Source organism: Callospermophilus lateralis, chromosome 6 (assembly GCF_048772815.1).
Source record: "Callospermophilus lateralis isolate mCalLat2 chromosome 6, mCalLat2.hap1, whole genome shotgun sequence".
Classification (NCBI taxonomy): domain Eukaryota; kingdom Metazoa; phylum Chordata; class Mammalia; order Rodentia; family Sciuridae; genus Callospermophilus; species Callospermophilus lateralis.
Genome location: NC_135310.1, coordinates 15,119,936 through 15,145,222, shown reverse-complemented (window position 1 = coordinate 15,145,222; position 25,287 = coordinate 15,119,936). Strand labels below are relative to the sequence as shown.

Sequence of the window (25,287 nt, the reverse complement as noted above, 5' to 3'; positions counted from 1 at the left end):
GATTAGGGTTGGAGGTAGCTTCATGAAACTGCTGTGGATGTTTCCAATTACTTGGTGGCTTTGCCTTCTGAGCCAATGACTGGCTCAAAATTGTGTCCAGCAGGGTTCAGAATTGGCCTGGAGTGCACATCTTCAAGACCCTGGTATGCACCTTCTTTGGGGAAGTTAGATTTCTTCTGGACTACCTATGGCATTCGATGCAGTGTCTATGGCACAGCTTATGAGGGACTTTGTTTTGATACAATTGTGGCTTCAAATTCTTTTATGTTCTAATGACTGTATTGAGTAACAGGTGAAGAGTTTTATAAGGCTGATTCATTTTCCCAGGACCTTCGTGGTTTAGAAAGATGACTCCCAAGTCCCACCTGGCCTCCTTGGCTCCCAGATTCAGCATTCCTCATGGTTCAGCTTGGATAGTAGTGCATTCACTGCCTGGTTTTTATGATCTATTCTCAACTTTTTAAAAAAAAATTTATTTTTTATTCTTATTTGTTATATATGACAGCAGAGTGCATTATAATTCAAATTACACATATATAGCACATTTTTCAGATCATATATTTTTTTCCCAGAGGCTGCAGGAAGCTGCTCAGCAGAGACTCCAGTAAGTGCCCTTGGTCTTCCCTGTTTTACTTATTCATCTGAAAGGGAGGTGGTCCCTATTACAGGCCTCTCTGTGATAGTCCCCAGTGGCCTCCTGCTGGATATTGTGCAACTCCATGGGAGAGTTTAGGGAGAAGCCAGGAACTGAAGAATGCAATTCATTCCTTTTCAGTTTCTTTATCTCTGAGTTGCTCTAGGTATAATGATCAACTACAGTTATCACAATGTATTATCAAATCTAAAACTGCAATAACCACTCCCAACAGAATCCTTCCTTTCCTCATCCAAATTATCTTTTTAGTGCTGCACATGCTAAGCAGAAAATTGGCTCTAGGCTTGTAAACCACCCTGTTTCCATAGACTGACAGTCACTCTTTTTAAAAATACATTCTACATTGACATAAATTGGATGAGAAAATTAAGAGGAGAGGAAATTTGTATGTAATTACCCATTCAAATCGGTAATTAACAAGAAGTTGTGAGGTCCTGGCTGAGACTCAGGATCAGGAGCAGTTCAGGCCACACAGTGCCATTTACTGGGTGCTGCTCTTCCCAGGCATTTGGGGCTTATTTGACATGTGCTCTCGGACTATTTTAATGGGTGTGGAACTGCCTGGAGTTGATTGGTGATGAGGAGGGTGGATTTGCTGGGCACAGAGCAAAGAATCCAGCCATGGCACTGCCCTGAGTCTTACCCAGCCCAGTTCCTTGGGGCCCTGTTTCTCTGGCCATGATTAGCTTGGATAAATTATTTCTCTCCAATATTCTTTGCTTTATAATCTTTTATATGGCTTGCCAATAAAATTTCTTAGCTATAATTGCTTAATATGTGGTCTCAGGGTATAGGCTACAAATCATTCTAACCCAACCTGCCCTCTTACAATAAATCTCTGCCCTCAGTTTGCTGGATTTCCATTCTTTTGAAGGTATCTCTTCTCACTTCTTAAAAAAACAAGGGGTTTTGTTGTTGCCCAATCTTCCAGGCCTGTTCCTGCTCCTCGGGCACAATTTTCCTTCCTTCCTGGATTTCTTATTGTCACTACTTTTAGTTTCTAAGCCTTTAATTTGCAGCTTCACTTTATGAATTCTCTCTGTGTTCACCTTTTCTAATAATTCTTGTGTGCTTGTGAAAATCTCAATACCAAAATGTTACTATCCTTCCCTTCCCCGCCTTCCGGTCAATTGGTGGTTCTTTGATGGTGCCTTTCCTTACCCATCATACACTTGGGAATTATTCTTGCTCTGCAGGCCACAATAGAGCTCCTGACAGTCCTTGCTATAGAAATATGAGCCCCTTCAACTGCCATCAGTGTCCTTCATCTTCTTTTAAAATGCTGTTTCTCATGAAGTCTTTGATGTACACATCCTTCTCTCCATTGCCAGGGGAGCTGCTGGGTGCAGGGGAGAATGCTCCTAAGGGGACCCGGGGCCCCTCCTTCAGAAGGCACTTGAGGTTGTGAGGCCTCCGACAAAGGCCCTGGTCTCATCTGTCTTGTGCATGGCCCTTATTCCATGGGATGAGCTATATCATCTGGGGAAAGCCCTGACCTCCTGGCTTCAGTGCTTATATCCGCCAGGGGTCCCTACTTCTTTATTCTTCAGTGTGCTGTCAAGTATTCAGAAAAATTAAAGAAATGCAGGTCACACACCCCAATGAGCATTTCTCAGAGTTTTAGAAAAGCAAAAATTGTATTGTACTCTAAGATTTTTCTTAATTAGGGCTGACATGGTGACATACACCTGCAATCCCAGCTACTTGGGAGTCTGAAACAAAAGGATTACAAATTTGAGGCTATCCTTAGCACTTTAATGAGTTCTGTCTCAAAATAAAATTTTGAAAAAGGGTTGGAGATGTAGCTCAGTGGTAGAGAACATGAATAGCAGGTGTACTGCAATAGAGCCCCAGTATAGTTAAGAAAGAAAGAAAGAAAGAAAGTTAATGTTTTTCTCTAGAGGGGCCAGGGGTGTAGCTGAGTGGCTCAGCATGTGCTTCGGATATGTGATGCCCTGGATTTGATCCCTAGGCACAGCAAAAATAAAATAACATAATATAAAATAAAATAAAAGAATTTTTTTTTTTCTCTGCAACATTCAACATTGGATTCTTCAGTGACGGGAGATGCCAAGGAAGTCAGTCACCTTGTTTGGAGCAGAAGTGCCTTGGAAGTCCCTTTGTGCTCACCTTTTCCATGCCTCCTGCCCCACATTGGCGAGTTCCCTGACAGTGACAGGTGTGGTGGGGAAGGGGGAACTGCTCTAGGACAAGGCCTCTGCTTCCAGGCCTATGGACCGGGAGTGACAGAGAAATGAGGGAGGACTGACCCTCTCAGATGGGTGCACAGGAACCCTTCAACTCCAATCACCATTCTCCAGGAGCAGGAGGACTGGATACTTAAAGCATAGTTTGTCTTCTCTATAAAAGAATGTCGCTCCAGAGGGCATGACAGGTAGGGGAAAGTAAAGGTGTAACCTGAAGGTAGAAAGCACAGTCCACATAATAGAAAAGCCACAGAGGGAAGTTTGGTTCAGAGGAGTCTGGAGTACGGTAGAGGATCCACCAAGAAATCTTCATGGAGTAGGTGGCTTGTCAGCTAAGTCTCATGAGGATGGAACAAAGGGAAGGTGAGAATAAAAAGATGGAAATAAGAAAACATAGGGCATTCTTGTCAACAGTAGGAATCAAGCCACCCAGGCACCTGTTTAAAATGCAGGCTCTCGGGTCCTGCCCCAGGGATCAGGTGAAGACTGATATGAGCCTAGGAATCTGAAAGCTTTGAAGCCTCAGGAGCCTGCCTGGGATGGCACTCAACCTTCATGCTTTATGGAATGGAAGCCAGGGAAGACAGAGCACCTCAGTTTAGTTTCCATATTGGATTTAGAACAGGTTTTATAAACTCAATTCCTTACAGGTTGCTACAGGCAATGAGACATGTTGATGGGATATGTGGACAAATGGAAAACTGTCCCTTCCAGTTCTTAAAGACAAGCCAATAAGCCCCAGCCATTGTTGCCATGCAGGGTATATGCTCAAGGTGCTAGAGCTTTCTATTTCCAAGAGAAGCATGAAATCTGGGTCTTGTGTACCCTCTCCTTAAATTATTAAATGACAGATTAAAATGCCATGAGTATCACATGGTTCCACGAGAGTTGCCCGTTGGCAAGGTCAGAGGGGCAGAATAAAATCTTATGAATTTGGACTTGAATGACAGGCCGAAATCGTACTTAATGGGTAGTCAATGAACAAGAGAAGGTTTTGTAGCAAAGAAGGAACCTGGTTTATTTTGTTTTGTTTGTTTGTTGTTATTCTTTGGTATCAGGGATTAAGCCCAAGAACTCATACATGCTAGGCAAGTGCTCATCCACTGAGCTACATCCCCAGCCCAAAGAAGGCACTGGAACAAAAGAAGGCTTCAAGAAGGTTCATGTGGCCATTGTATACCCCTGGGATGGATCAGAGAGGGGGCTTTGGGCAGGAGTTCCTAGGAGGTGCTTCCCACTGTGCAAAGCAAATGGAGAAGAGAGGGTGAAGGAGTCAGAAAGCAGGAATGCATGAGATCTGATTGGCTGTGGAAGGAAGAGGGAAAAAGCGATCCTCTGCGTTCCTCTGTGTCTAAATATGAACTATTTCCAAGCTTCCTTTTCCTTTAATACATACTGATTTTCCATCTTCACTCATTCCACAAAAAAAAAAAAAAAAGATCAAGTTTCATTCTGATCAGTGCCTGCTTAATAAATAAATTTAGAATCTCTTTTTTTAGGGAGAAAAAAAAAGCACAGACAAAATATTGTACAGTATCTATAATAAATGCAAATAAATCAATACAAACAAAACTTGGCTTTAGCAAACTGTACATACATAAATATCTTTTTTTTTATACTATAACATTCAACTTTTTTCACATAAAGCCTTCCATGACCTTATTTATTACATCTGTTTTTTTTATACCTTTAAAAAAAGTGCCTTGTGAATTTACAGCTTGTGCTTCTAAAGCAAAGGTTAGAATATCATGCCCAAAAGGAAAACAAGGTAAAAAGGAAGCTGCCATATAAGCTCTTAAAAATTGTATGTTACAAGGTTCTAAAATCTCTTCAGCACTGATTGGTTGGTAGATTGTATGATAAGGGTCCTTGGTTGATTGGGTGGGTGGAGCAGCACCATGGGAAAGCTGCCCAGGTGGTCTACTGAAGTCCTCGGCTATGCAGTGAATGGGCCAATGGCCCAGAATTCATGAGTCCAGGAAACTTTGGATGTCCTTACTTCAGTGCTAAGGCTCAGAGTCTGGAACAATATTTCTTTGAAACCTTCCATTTACTCTCTTCCTGTCATTGTTTACCAACCATATCTGAAGCCGTGATTTGCACACATGGATATGGAGGAGAGCTAAAGCTGCCACATGGAGGGCTTTCATCAAGATCAAATCCTCTGATGGTTTGGGCTTGCTGCTGGCCCCATCCTCCCGATGCTACCAACACTTCTGCAGCAAGCATCTGCTTGATTCAGAGTGGAGGAGGACCATTTGTGTATCTGAGCATGGGGTGGAATGACCGGGCAAAATTGTTGGAGAGGGCACAACTGTAGTCTTCCTCTGACATTGGTACAAGGCAGGCGAGCCCCACGAGGAGCAGCAGGAGGAGTTGAAGGGGGAGAGCCGCCCGGAGGACTCTGAGCAGGAAGGCTCTGCCTGACCGAGCTGGCCGTAGCTCAGAAAGGGAGGAATCGGAGCCACCTTTTGTGGACCTGAGAGAAGAATCAACATAAATAACTCAGATAACTCAAGTATTAGGTGGATGTTGCTTTTTGTTTCTGTACCTTCCGGGAAGCCAAAGGGCCATGCAAACTTGACAGTGGGTGGCCATCCTTCAGCAGTATGCCCATGACTCCCCCCACCAAAGGAAGAATTTCTGGAAACTGCACTAACAATACACACGTCGTCAGTCAGCTAAAGGTAACTAACTGGGTTGAAATTCCATTCCTTTTATCCCTTATAAATTTATCAATTTATTGATAAATTTTTTTCTATCAATAAAAATAAATGCTCTAAATACATTTTACCAGCATAAATTAGGAGATCCAGGATAATTAAAGTGTAGATGTTTGAGGCATTACATTTTTGATTTAAAAATATCAGCATTATTGTTAGGCAAAGTTAGTTGTTGTGAGAGAATCATACAAAGTACCCCATCTAGCCATCCTGGGTGTGCTGAAATCTGCACCCAAGGATAAAAACTGTCCTGGTCATTTGGCACAAACCAAGGAACTTTACTTAGAGTCTACCTGGCTTCATCTTGCACTGAACCAGCAACTGGCCCTGACATCAGTGGATTCCAAAACTACATGAATAAGTAAAAGCAATGGCACCCATCTAAGAATTATTGTTGAAAGACATAGTTTCCAGGCTGATCCTGTCACTAATTATATGGCTTTGGGAAAAGGACACCATTTTTCTGGAGAGGACGGTTTGTCATCTTGAATCCCTTCTAGACTCAAAATTTCCTAGTTTGTGTTTATCTTCCTTTTAAATAGTACATTTGAGAGTAAGCACAAATTTTCAGTATTCATATTAAAGAGTGCTGGGAAATATTGAATATGAAAGTGGCTTCTGATTTGGGTGTTCCTGTTTTCTCTTGAGAGTAGCCATTAGCATTTTGTTTGGTCACTGGTGGAATAGATGAAAGGTACAAATGCTATTACAAGAGGTGTTTCGTATGCACCCACACCTACACAGCATGAGCACAAAGAACAGATGTACAAAGAAGACACAGTCCCACACACTGAGGATGAATTAATTCCCTAATGGTTTAATAGCACTAAATGTAAAGACATCAAATGGGAGGCTGTTGGAAAAATATGAAGATGTAAAAACTGCATTAGTAACTGCAGATTTGGCTCATAAGAATACTCTGCATTTTAGCTCACCTATTAGCTGTTAATTTCTAAAGACAGATTACCCAAGTGTCCATGGGGGATAAATGGCACCTGAGAAAATAAGTGTTAAGATAAAAAACACATATAATCCCCTTAAAAGGGAACACAGGGACTACGCAAAACTCTTTATTAAACCATCAAAGTAACATGAGAGATAGATTAGTTCTGCAGAAGCCCCAAGCAGCTCTGTTCTGCACACTTCCAAGCATGCTTCTTGGAGTGTAATGGAGAGAAGAAAAAAAAAATGACTGGTCTATATGAGGACTTTGTTGTTTCTGAAGCTCACATCTAATGGTGGCATAACCTTGAACAACCTGCTTAGAATTCACCTCTAAGTGCCAACCGTGTCATCAACCTCTTCAAATTAGACTTGATGGTCTTCCAACTTCTCAGTTCCATGTCTTATGTGATTTATAATTTGTAATTTGTCAGTGTTAACAGTCTCCCAACTGAGAGGCTACAAGAGTTCAATCACCATCTAGTGGTTGAATTGCTTAACTATCCTATGGTAAGACCAGTGAGCTGTTCCTTAGTGAGCTGAACAGCGGAAAAAAAAGAGAAAAAAAAAAATGTATGTTTTGTGGAAATACAGTAGAACATTAAAAAAAAAAAAAGTCATATACCTTACTGATGAAAGGGAAAACAGAAGCATGTCAAGCTATCTAATTATAAAATACTCATCTTGAGATCAAGCCTCTTTAGACAGTATCTAATCCACCTCCTAATTTGGGAGATAAGTAGCTAAGGATAGTTAACATTCATACTCCAGATTGCTAGGCAACACTCTTAAGTAAGCATTTATCTTGGATTCTCTCATTTAAACTCTCAACAGACCTCTGAGGCTTATTAGCTTCAGTTCATAGGTGATGAAAAAAGTGGCTCAGAAAATGAAGCAGTTGGCCCAAGTTCACCAGCAAGTGGCAGAATCAAGATTTAAAGCCTGGGATGTGAACTACCAGAACATGGACTCTGTTGAGAGCTACACGACTTGTCCCAAGTATCAAGATTAAAGGAAGAGCTCTAGCAGGAACTTTGAGTTCCCAAATCCCTGCCCACCACATGCTTGATGAGGCCATGAATTTCTGGTTGGGGATTATGAATTATAGACATGAAGGTCAAATTTATGACCCACGTATCTCACATGTAGAAGCAAAGAAGAAATCTTTGCATCTGAAGGTATTTTAAAGTGGTTTCTTTGTGTCGAAAATACCTCTAGTCAGAAAGCCTAAGAATATCACACCTATCACCAAATCCTTGTGTGGACACGAGGATATTGTTTTTCTAGGCAAGTGTATAATCACGGGCAAGTAAATTGTCTCTCTAGCCTTCAGTTTGCTTGTTTGCAAAGAAACGCGATGCCCTAGTACCCTAAAATAATTTCAGTCTGACAGTTTATGCTTCAGTGGTTTGTTTCAAAACATGGTGAGAAAGGTGGAATAAGCTACCCACAAACTCTGGATTGTGTTTTTCTTCGGCATATCCTTCCGTTGATGTGAAAATATGACTTGGCAAACACCAGTCACCACTTGTAACTGGGTTAGTTAGAACAGAATGGCCCCATCCTATCTCATTTCCAAATATCTAACTGATTCATTTTCAATAGAAGACAATTTAAGACTTTAGTGATGGACAGGTGTGTATAGAGTTGATAATGCAACCCACAGAGCGGGAGAACCCCTCTTTATCAATCATTAGCTCTCCTGAGCAATGAGGTCAAAGATCAAGATCAAATCAAAGGCTGTTCATTGACTAATTCTCTCCTGAGAAAAACTAGAAAGATCACTATTTTGGGAACATGGGCTCACATGTTAAGGAGGCTTTTGGAGGACATGGCACATTTAACAACATCAGAGCATTTTTTATTAAAATGTAATTGGTGCATGACTTCTAATGTTTAAGAATGTCAACATAGGGAGCAGGAATGGGCTGAGAAAAGGTCAAAGAGAACAGATAGTACCCAGTGACTGTTCCCACAGCTGAATGCTCTTAAAAACATCTAGTCCATCCACCAAGAAAAGTGCCCACTCCACTTGGGGTAACTACCGGTTTCAACATGCTCAAATTTGCTTCTCCTTGAGGATGACTCTGTTCTAGAGATCTTAGCACCTGTAGATTAATGATCCCAAAGTGAAAGGGTATTTTTAATATTTATCTATGGACCTAAGGTCACTCAAGTTTTGAGAGTCTTGGGGACTTGTTGACTGATCACTACTGGTCATTCTCCACTGATCTTACCACGTCCATGCAAGCAAATTCAGGTGGTGTTTAGATAGGAAAACTTAAACATGTGAATGTATTCAAGGAAGGTGATCAATGCAGGTATTTTAGGTAATTCTGTCCAGGAAAACATGGTCTCCTCCTCTACTGCAAATATTTATTTGTTTCTCATTCTTCTCACTCCTTCAAATTTCTGAGTAAATAACTGCCCAGGTGTTGTTGTTTTGTCACTGTCCCCAAATAGGCTATCCATGATCTTGCTGCCTGCCCCTTATAAGTCTTTGAAACTGCAGTGTTTACTGCAGTGTTTATTTACATATAAAAATATGTGGCTCAGAAGACAAGTTCCCAGAAGCAATTTAGGACTCCAGTCTCCTTTTATTTCAAACTAAATATTCGGGCTGTTCCTATACTACCTCAGGCAGCCTGGGTACCTGTTCTGTGAGTCCCCCTACCTACTGACAGTATTTCAGTAGAGTGGTATTGTTAACACGTCAGGGTTAACCCGGGAGAGTTCCTACCTGGGTTCACGTGCCATAAGGTTCTTGTGCAGGCTAGATGAGGTAATATATATACAACACTTGGCATGGCACCTAGAACATATTAAATACTAAATAGATGTCAGGAACTTGTCATTAGTATCTATATAATTATACCAAGGGTATGTTGACTCATGCCCCTGGGGGTTGGCTGGATTCAGCCTCTGCTTTCAGGAAGCGTTCTTGATTGACTAGTATTGATTTCAAAGGTGTGACAGATTTTCTCCAACTGCCTGACTTGTTCCCTACAAAGACTGGGAAGGGCTGAATCAAAACAGCAAAAGACATATCTCTTGGAGCCTGTCCCCTACATCTGTCCTTGGAGTATGGGTGGGCACCCTGCCTTCAGGGCAAACTGCTTTATGCTGAGCTCTTTGAAAGCTTGGAATAAAGAGATCCCCAGGAAAAGTGCAACAGAAAAGATTTGAAAACAAATTCCACGAGAAACAGAACAGCACTTTGAGCAAGACTTTAGTGTACATGTAAAAACACCCACTGGCTTGCTTAAGTATATTTGAGCACCTTGGATGGATTTTTAAATGAGGCCTCTTTTCCCTTTCAGTGTTTAAGCCAGCATTTGCCACTCTCATTCCATCTTAATTTTCTGTGCAGAAGGTGCCAAAGACTAACTGTGGTCCATGGCAATTCTGCATTTTATAATTCTGAGCTTTCGGATGAAGTCATCATTCACTGTGCCTGGACTGCAGAGCAATTATTTTTTTGTCCTGCTGAAAAGTGGAGTGAAATCTTCCCATATGTCAACTTCAACTCATCTACTGTAGAGGTTTGAAGTGGTGACTGGGCTAGAAAATTTTAAGTCTGATGTATGAAAATTGTACCAGATGGACCATCACAAGAATTGCTTTGAAGCATATTTCTAAGGTATGTTTACCCTCAAATAAAAATCATGAAAATTATGAGTTATTAAGAGTGTGTGCACAGATTTTTTTCAATTTCTTATAATTTTAGGAATTATCTGAAAGCCTCTTATTATTGGTGCAACAAGTCTTTTAATGAAAGAAACTATATTAATTATGTAGACCTAGGACCTAAACATAGTAAGTGTTCAGTAACTACTGGCCTCAATCCCTATGCAGGTTTAGAATATTAAATGAGGTGCAGAATTGTCACCATCAAATCAAAATAAAATATGTAACAGGCTAGTATATTATTTAAACACCAGGAGATATGTAAGTAACCACTCTCTTCAAATGCACACCTGGGCTTTTTCAAAAGCTCCTTTTCCTTCTCAGAAAAAAGTGTGTATCTAAAATGTTCTTGTTGAACTTAGGGCAACATTCTAAACTCCTGTGCTTCAGCGTTAACCTTTCAAATGTGCTGGGCCAGTGCAAGATCAAATGCAAGGTATCTCCAGTTGCAAGGTAAAGGGACACCTGGCAGCATGGATTGTGAGTGAAGTCCACTCTCTGCCGGACCCTCTCTGGTTCACTCTCAGGTTTGGGTGAATCCAAGCTAAAGTACCAAGGAGTTGAGAAGCCTGGGAACATTCATCCACAACCCGTCTGCCAAGGTGTCTGATGAAGGACACCATTCTGGTATTCCACCCTCTCCCGAGTAGCCAAGTGGACATTGTGCTGAATGCTTAGAAAGATGTTAATCAACAGTGCAGGGCAGAGCAGAGCTGAAGGCGCCTTGCGGACGTGGCAGAGAGAAGGTGGCTGTCCCAGCCACAAAGTCCTGTTAGGAGGTGTGTGGAAGCTCCTGCTACCCTAAGAGACATTAGGGCGTTTGATGTTTCAAAAGATCTGTGGACTGTCCAAAATAACCGAGGGAGCCCACAGATGTGATATTTGGAAACCGTAAGGTGATTTCTACCGGTGTTGAACAAGAGGGTAAGAGATATTCACTTTCTCAGCTCCACCATTTGGTTTGATCAAAGAATTGTTCTCTGGTTTCCTCAAAGGAATGCTATGAGGATATTCTTCATCTCTGCTCATGGTACATTAGCAAAGTGTGGGGAGAAGAGAGATTATATAACACAATAATCTGTCCATATTACACGACTGTCTTTTGCTCTAGGGGCCGAAGTAAATATCAGAGCCCCCTCAGATGTCCATGATCACCTTCAAAGAACCTAGGAGTTTCTCCAAATTTCATTGCTATTATTTTGTTATGGAGATAGGAAAAAAAGATTCTACTAAATCATCTTCAAACAAAAAGGAAAAGGAAAAAAAAATGGTAAAAGGAGACTTAAAACCGGAAAGCAAATCAAAATATCAAAATCTTTTCTGCGAGACTTTGATGGACCAAATGAAATAGCCAGTCCTTCAGGCCACAGCTGGAAAACTAAAAGTCTTACTTGGTTTACAGTTCTATCTTTCCTCATGCCCACCCTCCTTCCAGGAATTTAGATTCCTGCTCAGTGGAGATCGAGTTTCCAGGGGGACAAATACTTTTCTAATAAACTGCTTGGGATTAGAATAAAAAATAAAGAAAGAAAGAAAGAAAAGAAAAATCCAGCTTCAAGGACAATTTTTTCATTAAAAAAAAAAAAAGTTTTCTGGGGAAACATGAGCTGATTAGTGGAAAGGCAAAGGAGCACAGACATCACACCAACGACAGAGAAGGCAAAGCACTGCTAACTGTGGAACAGGATCTCAGACAAGGCGTGGAGCAGGGAGACCAGCCGAGAGCGGCTCTAGGGAGCACTGCTCCTGGGTCCAGAGGAAAGAGTCTGCCAAGTGTGAGGGAGGTGCGTGGCTGAGTGTGCTGGCGTTTTAGGGCAAGCCAGAAGAGAGGGAGAAGGTGCTTATAAATTTTAAGAACACCAAATTAGGACTTGTCATTTTGAGAAGCCAAAACCCACAATCTGGATAAAACAGGAAGATAAAATAAAAAGTTGGGGATGTTAGTATATTTTATGCAGATTTGTGGGTTCTGTAAATGGTAAAATAATTTACTGATTGATTACCTGTCTTATTGTAAAATCTAGAAAGAAAGAGGATGATAAAAGTCTGCCATGAATCCAAAGGTGGCTGTGCCACAGCCGTACTGAGTCCTTGTGGACACTCAGAGTACACTTCGTTGGAAAGGACCAGATGGACTATGTGTAGCCAAAATTTGGATAGGGTCCAGATTTGTGTTTTACTTTTAGAAATGCATCTTCCAATTTACTAGGAAAGAGTGTGGGCAGAAATGAGTGAGGCAGACCACGTACAGGCCTCCCTACATCATGGACTATTTTCATCATCCTCTTGGAGTTCTAGAACAGTGTGGAAACCAGGAGAACAAGGTACCTGCTATTTGGACTGCTGACAGAGGGTCCAGGCTGTGAGAGACTACATTTGCCTCGTGGCTGTTTGCAATGAACAGGGGTAAAGAAAGAAGAATGTTCAGTCCAGGCAAATAAAGACAAGCTACTGATGAAAATCAAACTAAAAGTGCAGCAAAGGAACAACAAACCAAATGAAATGATCAGTACCCACGGATCAAGGAAACTGGCTTTTCTTGTGTCGAAGAAATAAAATGAATACACATCTACATTATTCATCCTTAAAGAACCATAAGTTGTGGCGTCCACACCACTGTGGGCATAATTTCCCTCACTTTTCATGGAAGAAGCACAAATGAGTGTGCCACTCCAGTGTCTCCGCATATTTACTATACAATTAGAGATAGCCTACTATGTACTTCAAAGACACTTTACATATTTTTTTTCACCTTTTGGAGCACTCCGACCATATTAAAATTTTGGATTACCTCAGGACATTGTTGTTTATAGTGATGGAGCCCAACAAGTTACATCAAAGCTAAAATTTCAATGGAAAAGCCAGTATTCCTTTACATTCTTAAACTAGGATCTACAGGAAACTAGTGAATGTAGTAAAAAACAATCCTAAAACGAATAATACATTTGTCAGCATAGAACATAAGTGTCTATAACAAAAAAAGTACAAATAAAATCATTACTTCTAAAAACTGAAAAAAAAATGGATGAATAAAATCATAAAGCCAGACTAAAAAAAAAAAAAAAACAAAAGAAAAAACAAGCTTCAATTTACACAGAGAAATCAAGGTATAGAGGGTAGCAGGGGCCAAATTTGTCTTTTTGTCCTCACTGTGCTCTGGTGAAGCGGCCCCCACCAGGGCCTTGAGGGTGGGTCTGCTCGAGTTGTTGCCACTTTAGGGCAGAACAGTCATGAAGCAACTTCAGGACCACCACTCAGAAGCCCCTCAACTTGAGGAACAACAGAACCACCCTTTATTGGATGTACAGGATGTTCACCGTGCCCACCTCTGGCTCAGGCACTTTGTACATGGCAGCCCATCTTGGTTAGGTGGACACAGCAGTGGTGCTTTGAAGGAAGGAGCCGCTGAAGGGACACAGGAGCACCATTCTGGAAATGGCCACTTGAGCAAAAGCAAAAATAGGCATACATATACTTTTTTTTTTTTTCCTGCATACCAACCACACGTTGAGTCCTGTTTCTTTTTGAAAAACAGAACTGCTGTTTTCCATTCCTTAGCACATGCTGGAAGGGCACGCGGCAGGGCTAAGAGCAGCTCTACGCTGGTGACAGCCCTCTCCTGCCTGGGGACTCCTGCTTTGAGCCTGTGGACCCTGTGATAGGCACAAATACTCTCATACCCCAGTGTCCCCCCCCCCACGGGTGACCTGAAAATGAACAGTGAAAAGTTACCGATTTCTGTCTGTTTGGGGTGCTTCTTCCTGATGCAGGACTCACAGATCCCGAGGTGTCCAGCTCATCAGCAGAAGACCAGGAGGACAAGTCCTATAAGGGGGAAAGTTCTTTGAACAAGGCCACAACCCACAGCCATGGCGGCTCTGTATACACAATGTATTTCCCACCCCAGCCCTACATCGCTTCATCTCCTCCATAAAAATCAGACCATTCCTTGTGAAAAATGGAATCAGACAATTGCAAGAATGGGACCTAACCCTTCCAGTGCACTGGAGAGTTTTATATTCAACTCTTGAAAGGCTGTAGGCTTGGCCCTTCTGGAAATTGCAGCTTCAGTGTTGTTATTGCAGCTTTATTATTTCTTAGTGTCATGGATGTGAATGAGCTGATACTGGCTTGGGAGAGGAAGATGTCTGCCTGAGGCTCACTCAGGCCAGGCCTTGAAGTCAGAAACAAATGAGAGTCATCCAGGAGTCTACCTTATGGAATCAGAGAAAGCCTATTCTTTCTGGCACAGTTGCTATTTAGAGTGGATGGCTCTTTTTCATGCTTATAGAAGGACAACACATTTGTGTGGATGACAGGGTTTCATGATTGAACGTTTGCCTTCTCTCCAAGCATTGGTGGGCCTACAAGTATATTTCTTAAAACAAGAATATTACCATGACACCGTGACTTGAAAAAAAATAGGAAAGATAAATGAGCAAAATACAATGTTCTATGAATTAATTGCCATATTTATAAGAATTCATGCCTTTCAAGTGTTGAATACAAAACTCATGGGCAATAATTGGTTTGCTCTACCAGGGCTGTGTATCTGAAAATGTGTGAATTCTTAACTAAACAAGGGAGAATAAGATGCTACAGCAGTGGTGGTAATAGGGTTGGCAGCAACAGGGCTGTGTATCTGAAAATGTGTGAATTCTTAACTAAACAAGGGAGAATAAAATGCTACAGCAGTGGTGGTAATAGGGTTGGCAGCAAACAAGTACAAGACATCGTTTAGATTGAGGAGAATCAATAGTAGCATACTGTCATGAAAAGTTATGAGTCTGCTTTTTTATTTGGAGGTAGGACTTGGATCAATAGTGCCAGAGGTGGGAATCCATTCTGGTAAGTGCTGCATTTAAAGCCTTCTACCACAGGTGGAGAGGATGACCTTGGCTTTCCTGTAAATAGAGGTCTGGCTAGGCTTACCTGCTGACTGCTCGACATGTCCAGTAACTTCTCCAGATCCTTGATATGCCGACTGACCTCCTTCAAGAGAAGTTTGAGCCGGTTCCCAATAACATGGACTTTTTCTTTGGCTTCTAAACAGTCTGTACCTTCAGCATTCACCAGGAGTTGGCCAGACATGTCTTGCAGTGAGGCCACTCTGAGCTGGGACTCCAACAGCTCACGCCTTATTTGCTAATGTATGGAATAGGAAATATTTTTCTAAGAATTCGTAATAGCTGGAGTAAGTTCCCAAAGTGAGCAATTATATCTGAGCATCAGAATGATGGGCTCGCACCCAAAACAATGCTGCAGCCCCTGGCCTGGGAATTGGGGACTGGTCTTCTAACTCTGCCTCTGCCAAAAATGCTCCCCAAGGCCTCTGAACCTCTCCCATCTGAGTTCCTCATTGGCTGCCTGGTCCCAGTAAGTGTTTTTATAAGGTTTAAATTAGGTGATGCATATGAAAATACTTACAATGTAAAGTACCATGAAAATGAAACTTAGTCTTTTCAACAGAAAAACAAAACATCTAGATAGAACAAAATTCAGGTATGTCCAGGCATACTCTGATATCTGGTGATGATTTTTAAAAAGTTACAGGGTGAATCGTCATTCACAGCTTAATGCCAGAGATCAAAGTTGAATAAAAACATAGCTCTTGTTTTCTAAGATCCTTATGGTACTAAATTGAAAACTGCCAATTCTGCAGTTTGGTAACTCTTAAAAGTTAAGATATAACATTTAAAAAATACAGAAAGCCACAACATGCAAGGCATTTTTCTCCTAATGGAACTCAAATATGCTTTCTGATCATCTATCAAAGTTGCAAAATACAGCATCCTTTATATTGTTCCAAGATCCTTATAAGAACCTACCCGGCCTAGCATGGCATAAATTTCTTATTCAAGAGAGAAATTAACTGTGGAAGGTAATTCTTTTGTTGCACTTATCAATAAATTGTTTAGCCAATAAACGGAAACATGATTCTTTAAGTCAATTTCTGCTTGAGTTTAGTGCTAGAAAAATATCTTGATCCTTAAGAACTGGTATACTTTGTTTGTCAGATAATGATAGAGAGCGAACGTACTGTGTTTCTCTTTAGTTTTGCTTTCAGAAATCTTGGTGCCAAGGTTAATGTTTCATCGGTTTCTCTTAATAAGGCCTGTATCTTTCTATTTTAATTGTTTTATGTTCTTTTACAATAAGCCACCAAATAAACTTTTGGGGCATCGATACAACATATAAAGCTTAAATTAAAAATAAACGTAATTCATCAAAAAGCTGCCACAATAAACCCAAGATAGTTGAGATTAGCACAACTAATTAATGAAAGGTAAGAGTAATACAACTGAGCAATGGATGAAGTTGGCCGATGTTATCTTCTGTGCATATTTGTTTCACAAAAATTGAAAACCATAGGAGTTAAATTGGGGACTTCAGTTGGGGTATGAGAGATTATAAAGCAAAAGGTAAAAAACCAAGCAGAGGCCACGAGAGTTCTTACCATAAGCTGTTTATGTTGGTCCTGAAGTATCTCGGCATCAAGGCTGGCATCGATGGGCACAATTTCATTTTTCCTCCTGTCGATATTCTCCAGCATCAGAAGCAAACCATGGCTCATTTCATGGAAATCCTACCAAAATATACAAACCCTGGATAACCTATTTCCCAGAATATATTGCCATTCTTTCCAATGGCTACCATTGGCAAATGCACATTGATTTTAACATCAGTTACACGACTCTTTTCTGAGAGAGGCCCTGGTGCTGATGGTCTAATCTGGAGTTCATCTTCTTACCAAAAGCATCTCAAATATTACTTGGGGGAAAACTTAGACATTAAGTAAATTGGTATCAAAACACTTAATTTCCCACAGGAAGAGTCATGCTAACAGTTTGGAAGAAAACAATTCTCCTCTCATCTCTTTTCAGAAAATCTTCCCATGTTTGAAGGCCTAGGCCCAATCCCATCTCCCCTTCACTCACCCACTTGCTCAGTGATTCAGCCTGCAGTCAGTGAAGGTCTCCTATGTGCCAGAAGCTGCACTAGGAGTGGATGTGGTGTGCAACAACAGCTTGGGTACCTTGCTTTCAAAGAGGCTTCACCTCCTTCATCATCACATTGTGCTCAGAATATGACCCAAGCTCCTGGCCAGGACCTGATGTGGGATCTGGCTCTTGACCACTTCCCCCAGCCCTTTTGCTCATTTTTGGACTCCCTCACAATATTTTGGTCAAACTGGCTTCTTTCATGTCCTAAAAGATGCCATGCCCTTTTCTGCTTCTGGGACTTCTCATCCATTGCATCTCCTTCTTAGCAACATCCTTCCAAGGTTGGTTCAAGGGACTATAGAAAGCTCCTGACTTTCCTCCCAAAGTGGCTTTCCTCAGTTACTCTTGTCTCCTCTTCCTAACAAAAGCAGAGGCTACACTGTATCATAGCTGCTCAGTGACCTATCTGGCTCACAGTGGAAACAGCAAGTAACTGTGGCAAGAATGGATAAATAGATATTGCAATACCTTCCTTTGATCTTGAAGAAATAGCTGTGTGCTCAGAAGTATGTGTTGAATGAATGAATGAAATAAATGAATGAGTCAAAGAAGGAATGGCAGAACTTGAGAGATGGGAAGAAAATGAGATCTGAGTCCTTACACCTCAGTCACGAGTACAGATTCTCCAATAACATGAAAAGTTTGGAGGCGCAGTTATCTCACTCAAACACTGATCTGGGGGAGCAACTGCACCTCTAAGGTAACTGAGATATGAACCTATGGTTTTAAGTCTCCAAATGCCAAGCCCCACCCACCTGGCACTGCATCAGTGCGTCCTGCAGCAGTCCCCGCCAGTCCTCCAGCAGAGAGCACACACGGTCCCAGCGCCCGTTCATCTGGGACAACCGATCCTGCAGGTCCCGGCTCTCCTTACTGTCAGCCTGGGTGAACTCAGAACTGCAGAGATTGATGGAGAGGATGATGGCTTTGCGGTGCTCCACGGCTCTCTGAAGCTCCTAAAAGAGAAAGGCGAGCAATCAAACAAGGACCATAATGATAAAAACATTTTTAAAATGTAGTTTAAAATTCTGGAACATGTTTTACTCCTATAAAAAGATCCATTTATTAAAACTGGCCTTTAACAGGACCATTAAGGAATAGATGATGAGAGCTACTGAGAATGATACTGTAATCACAAGAAATCAATTACAGGACACTTGACAACATGGATAGATGTTTAGAAAACATGATGTATAAAGAGAGTAACTAAGAACAGAGCAGGGAGGAAGAGCAGGAGGAAAAGACTAACATTAAACAGAGACATGAGGTGGGAGGGAAAGGGAGAGAAAAGGGAAATTGCATGGAAATGGAAGGAGACCCTCATTGTTATACAAAATTACATATAAGAGGTTGTGAGGGGAATGGGGGGGAAAACAAGGAGAGAAATGAATTGTAGTAGATGGGGTAGAGAGAGAAGATGGGAAGGGAGGGGAGGGGGTATAACAGAGGATAGGAAAGGTAGCAGAATACAGCAGTCACTAATATGGCATCATGTAAAAATGTGGATGTGTAACCGATGTGATTCTGCAATCTGTAATTGGGGTAAAAATGGGAGTTCATAACCCACTTGAATCTAATGCATGAAATATGATATGTCAAGAGCTTTGTAATGTTTTGAACAACCAATAATAAAAAAAAAAAAAAAGAAAACATGATGTATGAGAAATCCAAACCTGGATGAGCATTAATACCTGAATGCACACAAAATCCCACATTTTTCAAGAGTGCATATGAACAGAGAATGACTAGTAAATATTTCAGAATGGTTGCCAAGGCTCTGAGGAATAGGAATGCAAAATCAATGAATGAAAATGATAAATAAAGCAAAATGGAGCTTTGAAGGAAGAAATGATAGCTACATGCAATGAACTAAGGAAGCTGTTGAACTTGATTTCTTGCACAGTAGTTCAGTCACAATACAACAAAACAGAAACCTGGCTCCAACACTTTTGGGCAGCTGGACACCTGCTTTTTTAAAAAAAAAAATCTTGTGCATAAAATGGTTAATTTCTTAATCCTAGTTCACTAGACTAATGGTGCTCAACTTGTATGCATAAGAATGAAGTGGTGAGTTTTTGATAGTGGGTTTCAGAGCCCAGAAACTGTAGGCACAGGGGCTCATTGGCTGAGAACATCACCACATCACAGGCCATATTCCTGTGATGATAAAGAGACTAAATTGGGTATTTTATGAGCTAAACAGTTTAGTTTGATGTCACCCCCCCCCCAAAAAAAAAAAAACATGACCGATTTTTGACTTTGTGCATTTCCAAACAATCTAGAACTCAATTCTAAGAACTTGAGCACATATTAATTGTGGAGTGTCTGGGTGTTATTTAAACATCCACAGACCAAGCTTATGGGGGGTGGGGAGCAATTGTGGAAATCACATCTACCCAGGCTATATTTTATTATAATTTCTTACTAGTTTTATTATGTCCCTAACTTGACTTCATTTTTCACTTTTCAACAGGTTCTTAACATCCTGGTCTATAGATTGGAAAGCATTTAATTGTTCCATAGATTTATTTACAGAAAACAGACAGGAGGGAAGAGGAAGGGCTACAGAGGAGGACTCCTTCTGCTTATCACACAGGCTAACTTCCAAGGTCTTATTTTCCTGCCCTGATCTCCTGAGGTCTCAGATTCTGGCCAGTACTTTCTTTATCAATTTTCAAAGGAATTTGATTACACTAAAATGCTGTTTAGCTAGAGTAACTTAGGGACTCTAATGAAAAATACAGTTCAGTATGCAGATACTCTAAATTGCATCTTCCCTCCAGTGCTCTGTCCTGAAATTCATAGGGTTGGTGCAGAGATCTCTCTATAGGATGCAACTGTGGGAAATCTTTGGGGAAGACTCATTTATATGTCTGAAAATTTAAAACAAAATAATACAACCACTCAAAATCAAGCAACAGAGATAACAGCCCCAAATAAATAGCATATGCTAAAACCACAGGAACACAAACACAGCACCCTTAATTCTGAGCTTGAAGATTCCGGGCAGAAACATTCTGAGGAGTAGCACATCTGAATGTTCATCAAACAAAACCCCCGTCCAGGGGATGCTTACAAGTTTCCACATGAACACAGCTCAATAGCTTGGACTAAGGAGTTTTCAGATAAAAAATTGGAGTTAAGGTAAGCTATCTGCACACCACATCCTCCCAGTCCCAAATCCAAAGTAGGTGTTTAATCACAATTAGTCAAAAGTTTTGTTTTGTTTTACTGATTATAGTAAAACTGTTTTTGCCATAACAACCATAATCAATTTGGGAAATTTTGTCACTTTGAGAATTTCAAATGGTCTCATCAGGTCTCTTACAAATTCACACAAATACAATCTTGGAAAAGGTTTCTTTCCAGCTATGGATAGAGATATGCATGACTCTGAGTATACTTATATTGCCCGTATAAAGAGGTTAAATAGGTCTCAGAGGTGCCTGGATCGTTCATAAAACTTGAGCTATTTCTTAAAGTACCAATTCATTATAATATGGTCCTTCTTTCTGCTCTTCCAAACTTCCTTTATGAAACACACCGATTTGGGACGGATAGAGCCAAGAGCAGCATTCTTGTTCATTTTGGTTAGATGGTTTCTTCTGCTGCTCCATGAGGATAAAACCATCAGAGCGAGCAGTTTCTGAACAGGTATTGGCGTGTGGTGGCTTTCTGTTGGGCTGCTGAGGGAGAGGGAGAGGTAGCTACCTTGAGCTTTTTGATTTGGAGCTCGATGGTCTGGATGTCGGTGCTGAGCTCCAGGCGTTGGAGCTGCTCCAGTTCTTCCTCTGTCTCCCCCAGCCAGGCCCAGATGTTGTTCAGGTCCGAGTTGAACTGCTGCCACTTCTGGAGGTTCTGCTTCATTCTCAACTCCTTGCTCAATGCCTGGGCCTGCAACAGCTCCCATCGGTCAATGACACCTGGCAAACATGCACAGAACAGTGAGGGGGTTTCTCCACCTATGACATTTAGGGAATGCTTTAATCATATGGTGGTGTCTAACTCTAAGGAGCAACAGAAAGAAAAGTGATTCTGCCGGACATTTCTGTTGTCATTTGTAAATGACAGCTAAATGGGTCCAATTTGTGTTCTCCCCATTTGTTTTTATAATGATAATGAAGTAAAGAAAAATTAGCTTCACTGTGATGAGCTTTATGAAGAAATGAGCAGCCACATGCATGAAGAGATCATTCCATTCCTTTTTATACTAGTAAAACTGTAACACATTATAATTATATATAATAGTGGAATTCACTGCTACACATTCATACATGCATACAATATAACAATATGATTTGGTCAATTTCTTCTCCAATACTTCCCCTATCTCAATCCTCTTCTCTCCCCTGCTCCAACACCCTCCTGGTTTCCTTTTCTGTTTTCATAAGACTCTCTTCCCTATTTTTTCCTATAGCTTACAGATGTAAGAGAAAAATGTATGACCCTTGACTTTTGAGTCTGACTTATTTTGCTTAACAAAATGCTCTCAAGTTCTATCCATTTTCCTACAAATGACATAATTTTGTTCTTTTTATGACTGAATTAATATATATATATATAACTTTTTTTTACCCATTCATGCACTGACAGACACCTAGACTGTTTTTATAGTTTGGCTATTGTGAATTGTGCTGCTACAAACATGGGTATGCATGTATCACTATAGTATACTGACTTTAATTCTTTAGGATAAATATGAAGGAGTGGTGAAGCTGGGTCATATGGTGGTTCCATTCCTAGTTTTTTGAGGAACTTCCATACCGGAGATCCTTCTGTTCTTAGTCCCTTCTTATAATAGACTCTGAGAGCATACTTTAAAAAAGTTGACTAGCTACATCAGAGACAGTTCATTCAAATAGACAGAAGGGGAAAACCACCACAAGGACCTTCACCTCCTGTCTCTGTCAGGGAGAACAGGAGACCCTGGAGAGTTCTCAGGACAGAATAGAAGGAGGCTGAGCAGCCCAGTAGAACTTGGGTGTGACAAAGTGCTTCAGGATCTTCTTTTTCCTAATGTCTGGGATGAGCACAGTGCACTCACCAGCTGTCTGGGTCTCGGTGCTATTCAGGTTGACAAAGCCAGGAAAGCTGTCTTCTTCCTCCTTCAGCTTGTGCTCCAGTCTCCTCACTGAATCTATGCTGCCACTACATTCTCCCAGCAGTTTCATCTGTTTAGACATAAGAAACAGCCCCCTAGCACCAAAGCGCTCACCAGGACAAGAGCTTCCAGGGGAGACACCTTTTTACTTCCAGGGGAGGGCAGTGGCTGTATCATACTTTTCTGTGCCACTTTACTAAAAGTAGGCATAGTTTAAAACCGTGCTATCTCAACAAGCGATAGATATGGCATGACACAAGAAAGCTATGCCTTAAAGATTTGCTCTGCATGCGTGATTGGCAAGAGAAGCCCTCGGATTTTTTTTAAACTCCTAAATCAGAACAGATTAAATCAATCTGGGACTTAAAACCAAGAGCCTCAGTTGGCAAGGCAATATATAATTTTTGGCAAGTTGCTCTCTGTTTTTCTTTGTCAAACTGAAATGTGGAAGCACTGATATTACCACAAATCTCATGAGAATGTTTCTGCACTAAATAATTAAAATACTTAAAAGTATAAAGCAATATTAAAGTCAGTGTTTTACAAGGAAGTTTAAGCAATATTTAATAGGTATCCAGGGACTAAATTCTAAAATCAAAGGAAAATCTGCCAAATCCATTTTAGTATCATCTACAATATTCTAATATTAAAAGGATAAATCACCTCAAGACATTCTTGCTGTACAGATCATAACACTATCTCTTAGAGCCCTTAAAACAGATAACAGTGCTGTTGAGCTACTTTGATTACTTTTGATTGAGGATAAGTACAATTTCAGTGATGTCAGCATAATGATTAAAAAATTATACATTTAAAGGCAGGCTTTACTATATAGAAGTAATTATAAGGACAATTAATATCAACATTTATTGCTAGAACAATTTTCTTCCCTGGTTTAAAAAAGTAGTACGTGTGAATTATAAGCAGACTAGAGAAACTACTTTTTCTTTCTTTTTACTAAGCAGTCTTTTAAATGTGAAAGAAGAATCACATCAGTTGCACATCCATTGATTTACATATTGCCATACTAGTGTCTGTTGTATTCTGCAATCTGTATACGGGGTAAAAATGGGAGTTCATATCCCACTTGAATCAAAGTGTGAAATATGATATATCAAGAACTATGTAATGTTTTGAACAACCAATAATAAAAATTAATTAAAAAAATAAATAAATGTGAAAGAAGATCTGAAGCAGGTAAGAGATTTACCCTAAAATTATCTTGCTTAAGTATATGGAGGAAACAGGTCCTTCTCTGAGAAGAATTACTTGAATAACTGAAGCAGGATGAATAAAATTATGAGAGATAAAATACATAGCTAATTGCTGCACAAATAAAATTGGTGATATACATAATCCCTTGATGTCTTTTCCCAAAATTCCTCTTTTGAGTCATAACAATTGCAATTCCTTTCTCCAAAATGAGCACACAAAGAACAGAGAATGGGCTGGGGGTACAGCTCACTGGTAGAGCCCTTGCCTAGCATGCACAAGGCTCTGAGTTCTATCTGTAGGAATCCAAAAAAAAAAAAAAAAAAAAAAAAAAAAAAGAACAACAATAGAAAAACAAAGATTTAAGAAAGATTCCCAAGGTCATTCAGTGAATCAGAAGCCCAGGAAAAGAACTTTAAAAAATTCCATGTTAGTAATCTATTAGCTAAAATCTTCTTTCAAGGATAACCTTGATTCAGAAATTATTAGTTGAATTGGATAAATGCCTAATGACATTTGGGAGCCAAAGCCTTTTGTTGCATTCAACTAAAGGATCTTCCTAAGTGCTCAGTGTAAGGAACAGGCTGGTTATTAAAGTGGGCTCGGCTCTGAAAACAGACCAGGTTCTACTCAAACTTTAAATAGCGGGGCTTTGTTCTGCAAATCCACCTTCAGGAGTTCAAGGACACTCAGAGCCCTCACAGGGCACACAGACTGTTCTATGTCACTGAACTATGATCCGGGTGCAGGTCAGGAGCAGGATGGTCAAATTACTCACATAGCCTTTGTAGCTGGAGTCCAGCTCTGGCCCCGTGGGAGTTTTGCTGCGAAGAATATTTTCAGTTTGCTGCATCTGGAAGCGGCTGTCATCCAGGGCTTTGTCCAGTTGTCGGATCTGTGACTCCAAGGCGCTGTGATCTCCTGCAGTGCCAACCATAAGAATGCTCAGTGGCCATGCTGTTAGACTGAGTTCAAGTTTAACATTCAAGGAGAAGTTTCAGAAGTTATTTCAGCTATGGCAGCATAGAAGGGGTGTGTCTGGGAGTAATTATAAAGCAAATTTAGTATTACATTGCTGGTGGGTTAGATGTTTAAGGGGCTGAACCAATGAATGTGCTTCCCTCGAGAGTGCCAGCAGCCTGGACATTGAAAAGGGTTCTGCAGTTGATTCTGCATAACCTTGAGTGTCCACTTCCTCTCCCAGCTGATCCCCTGTCATCTGAATGCTGTAGATAGTGGAAGGCCTTTCTGAAAGTCTGAAATGGTGCCTGGCACTCCTCCGGAAGCAGGAGGCAGTAACTTCCCTGACTTTTTCTGTGGTCATTTACTAAGTAGAGGGTATTGCACTCTCTATCCTGCCTTTCTGTACCACAGGAGACCACAGTGCCACTGAAGACCCAGGTTGTTGGGACATTGCATTTAAGGAACAAATTCAAGTTAACCAGGAAAAGACTAGCTCAGAATAGACATGGAGACATCAAATTAGCAGTGATTTGCTTTTTTTTTGGGGGGGGGATATGAAAACTCAGGGGTACTTGACCACTGAGCCACATCCCCAGCTGTATTTTGTATTTTATTTAGAAACAGGGTCTCCCTGAGTTGCTTAGTGCCTCGCCATTGCTGAGGCTGGCTTTGAACTTGTGATCCTTCTGTCTCAGCCTCCTGGGCCACTGGGATTAAAGGTGTGTGCCACTATGCTGGACAGTGATTAACTTTGATCTAAAACCTGAACAAAATGAAGAGAAAGTTAAGATTT

General features: G+C 40.8%; 1 protein-coding gene across 9 annotated transcripts in view; it reads right to left on the bottom strand.

Annotated features, from left to right (window-relative positions):
- Positions 1 to 3,746: 3,746 nt before the first annotated feature.
- The window catches only part of Syne1 (spectrin repeat containing nuclear envelope protein 1), a 421,786-nt gene continuing 400,245 nt past the window's right edge, over positions 3,747 to 25,287 (bottom strand). For 2 of the 9 annotated variants that reach the window (XM_076858113.2, XM_076858114.2), the window contains exons 100-108: positions 24,310 to 24,452; positions 22,263 to 22,389; positions 20,930 to 21,141; positions 17,974 to 18,174; positions 16,672 to 16,800; positions 15,147 to 15,359; positions 13,947 to 14,039; positions 12,543 to 12,601; positions 3,757 to 5,341 (exon numbers count right to left, since the gene is read on the bottom strand). In XM_076858113.2, the coding sequence (XP_076714228.2) occupies positions 5,101 to 5,341; positions 12,543 to 12,601; positions 13,947 to 14,039; positions 15,147 to 15,359; positions 16,672 to 16,800; positions 17,974 to 18,174; positions 20,930 to 21,141; positions 22,263 to 22,389; positions 24,310 to 24,452 (1,418 nt within the window). In that variant the 3' untranslated portion in view covers positions 3,757 to 5,100. Of the gene's footprint in view, positions 5,342 to 12,542; positions 12,602 to 13,946; positions 14,040 to 15,146; positions 15,360 to 16,671; positions 16,801 to 17,973; positions 18,175 to 20,929; positions 21,142 to 22,262; positions 22,390 to 24,309; positions 24,453 to 25,287 lie in introns of all 9 variants that reach the window. The other 7 variants (XM_076858118.2, XM_076858117.2, XM_076858120.2 and 4 more) reach the window with 6 other exon arrangements.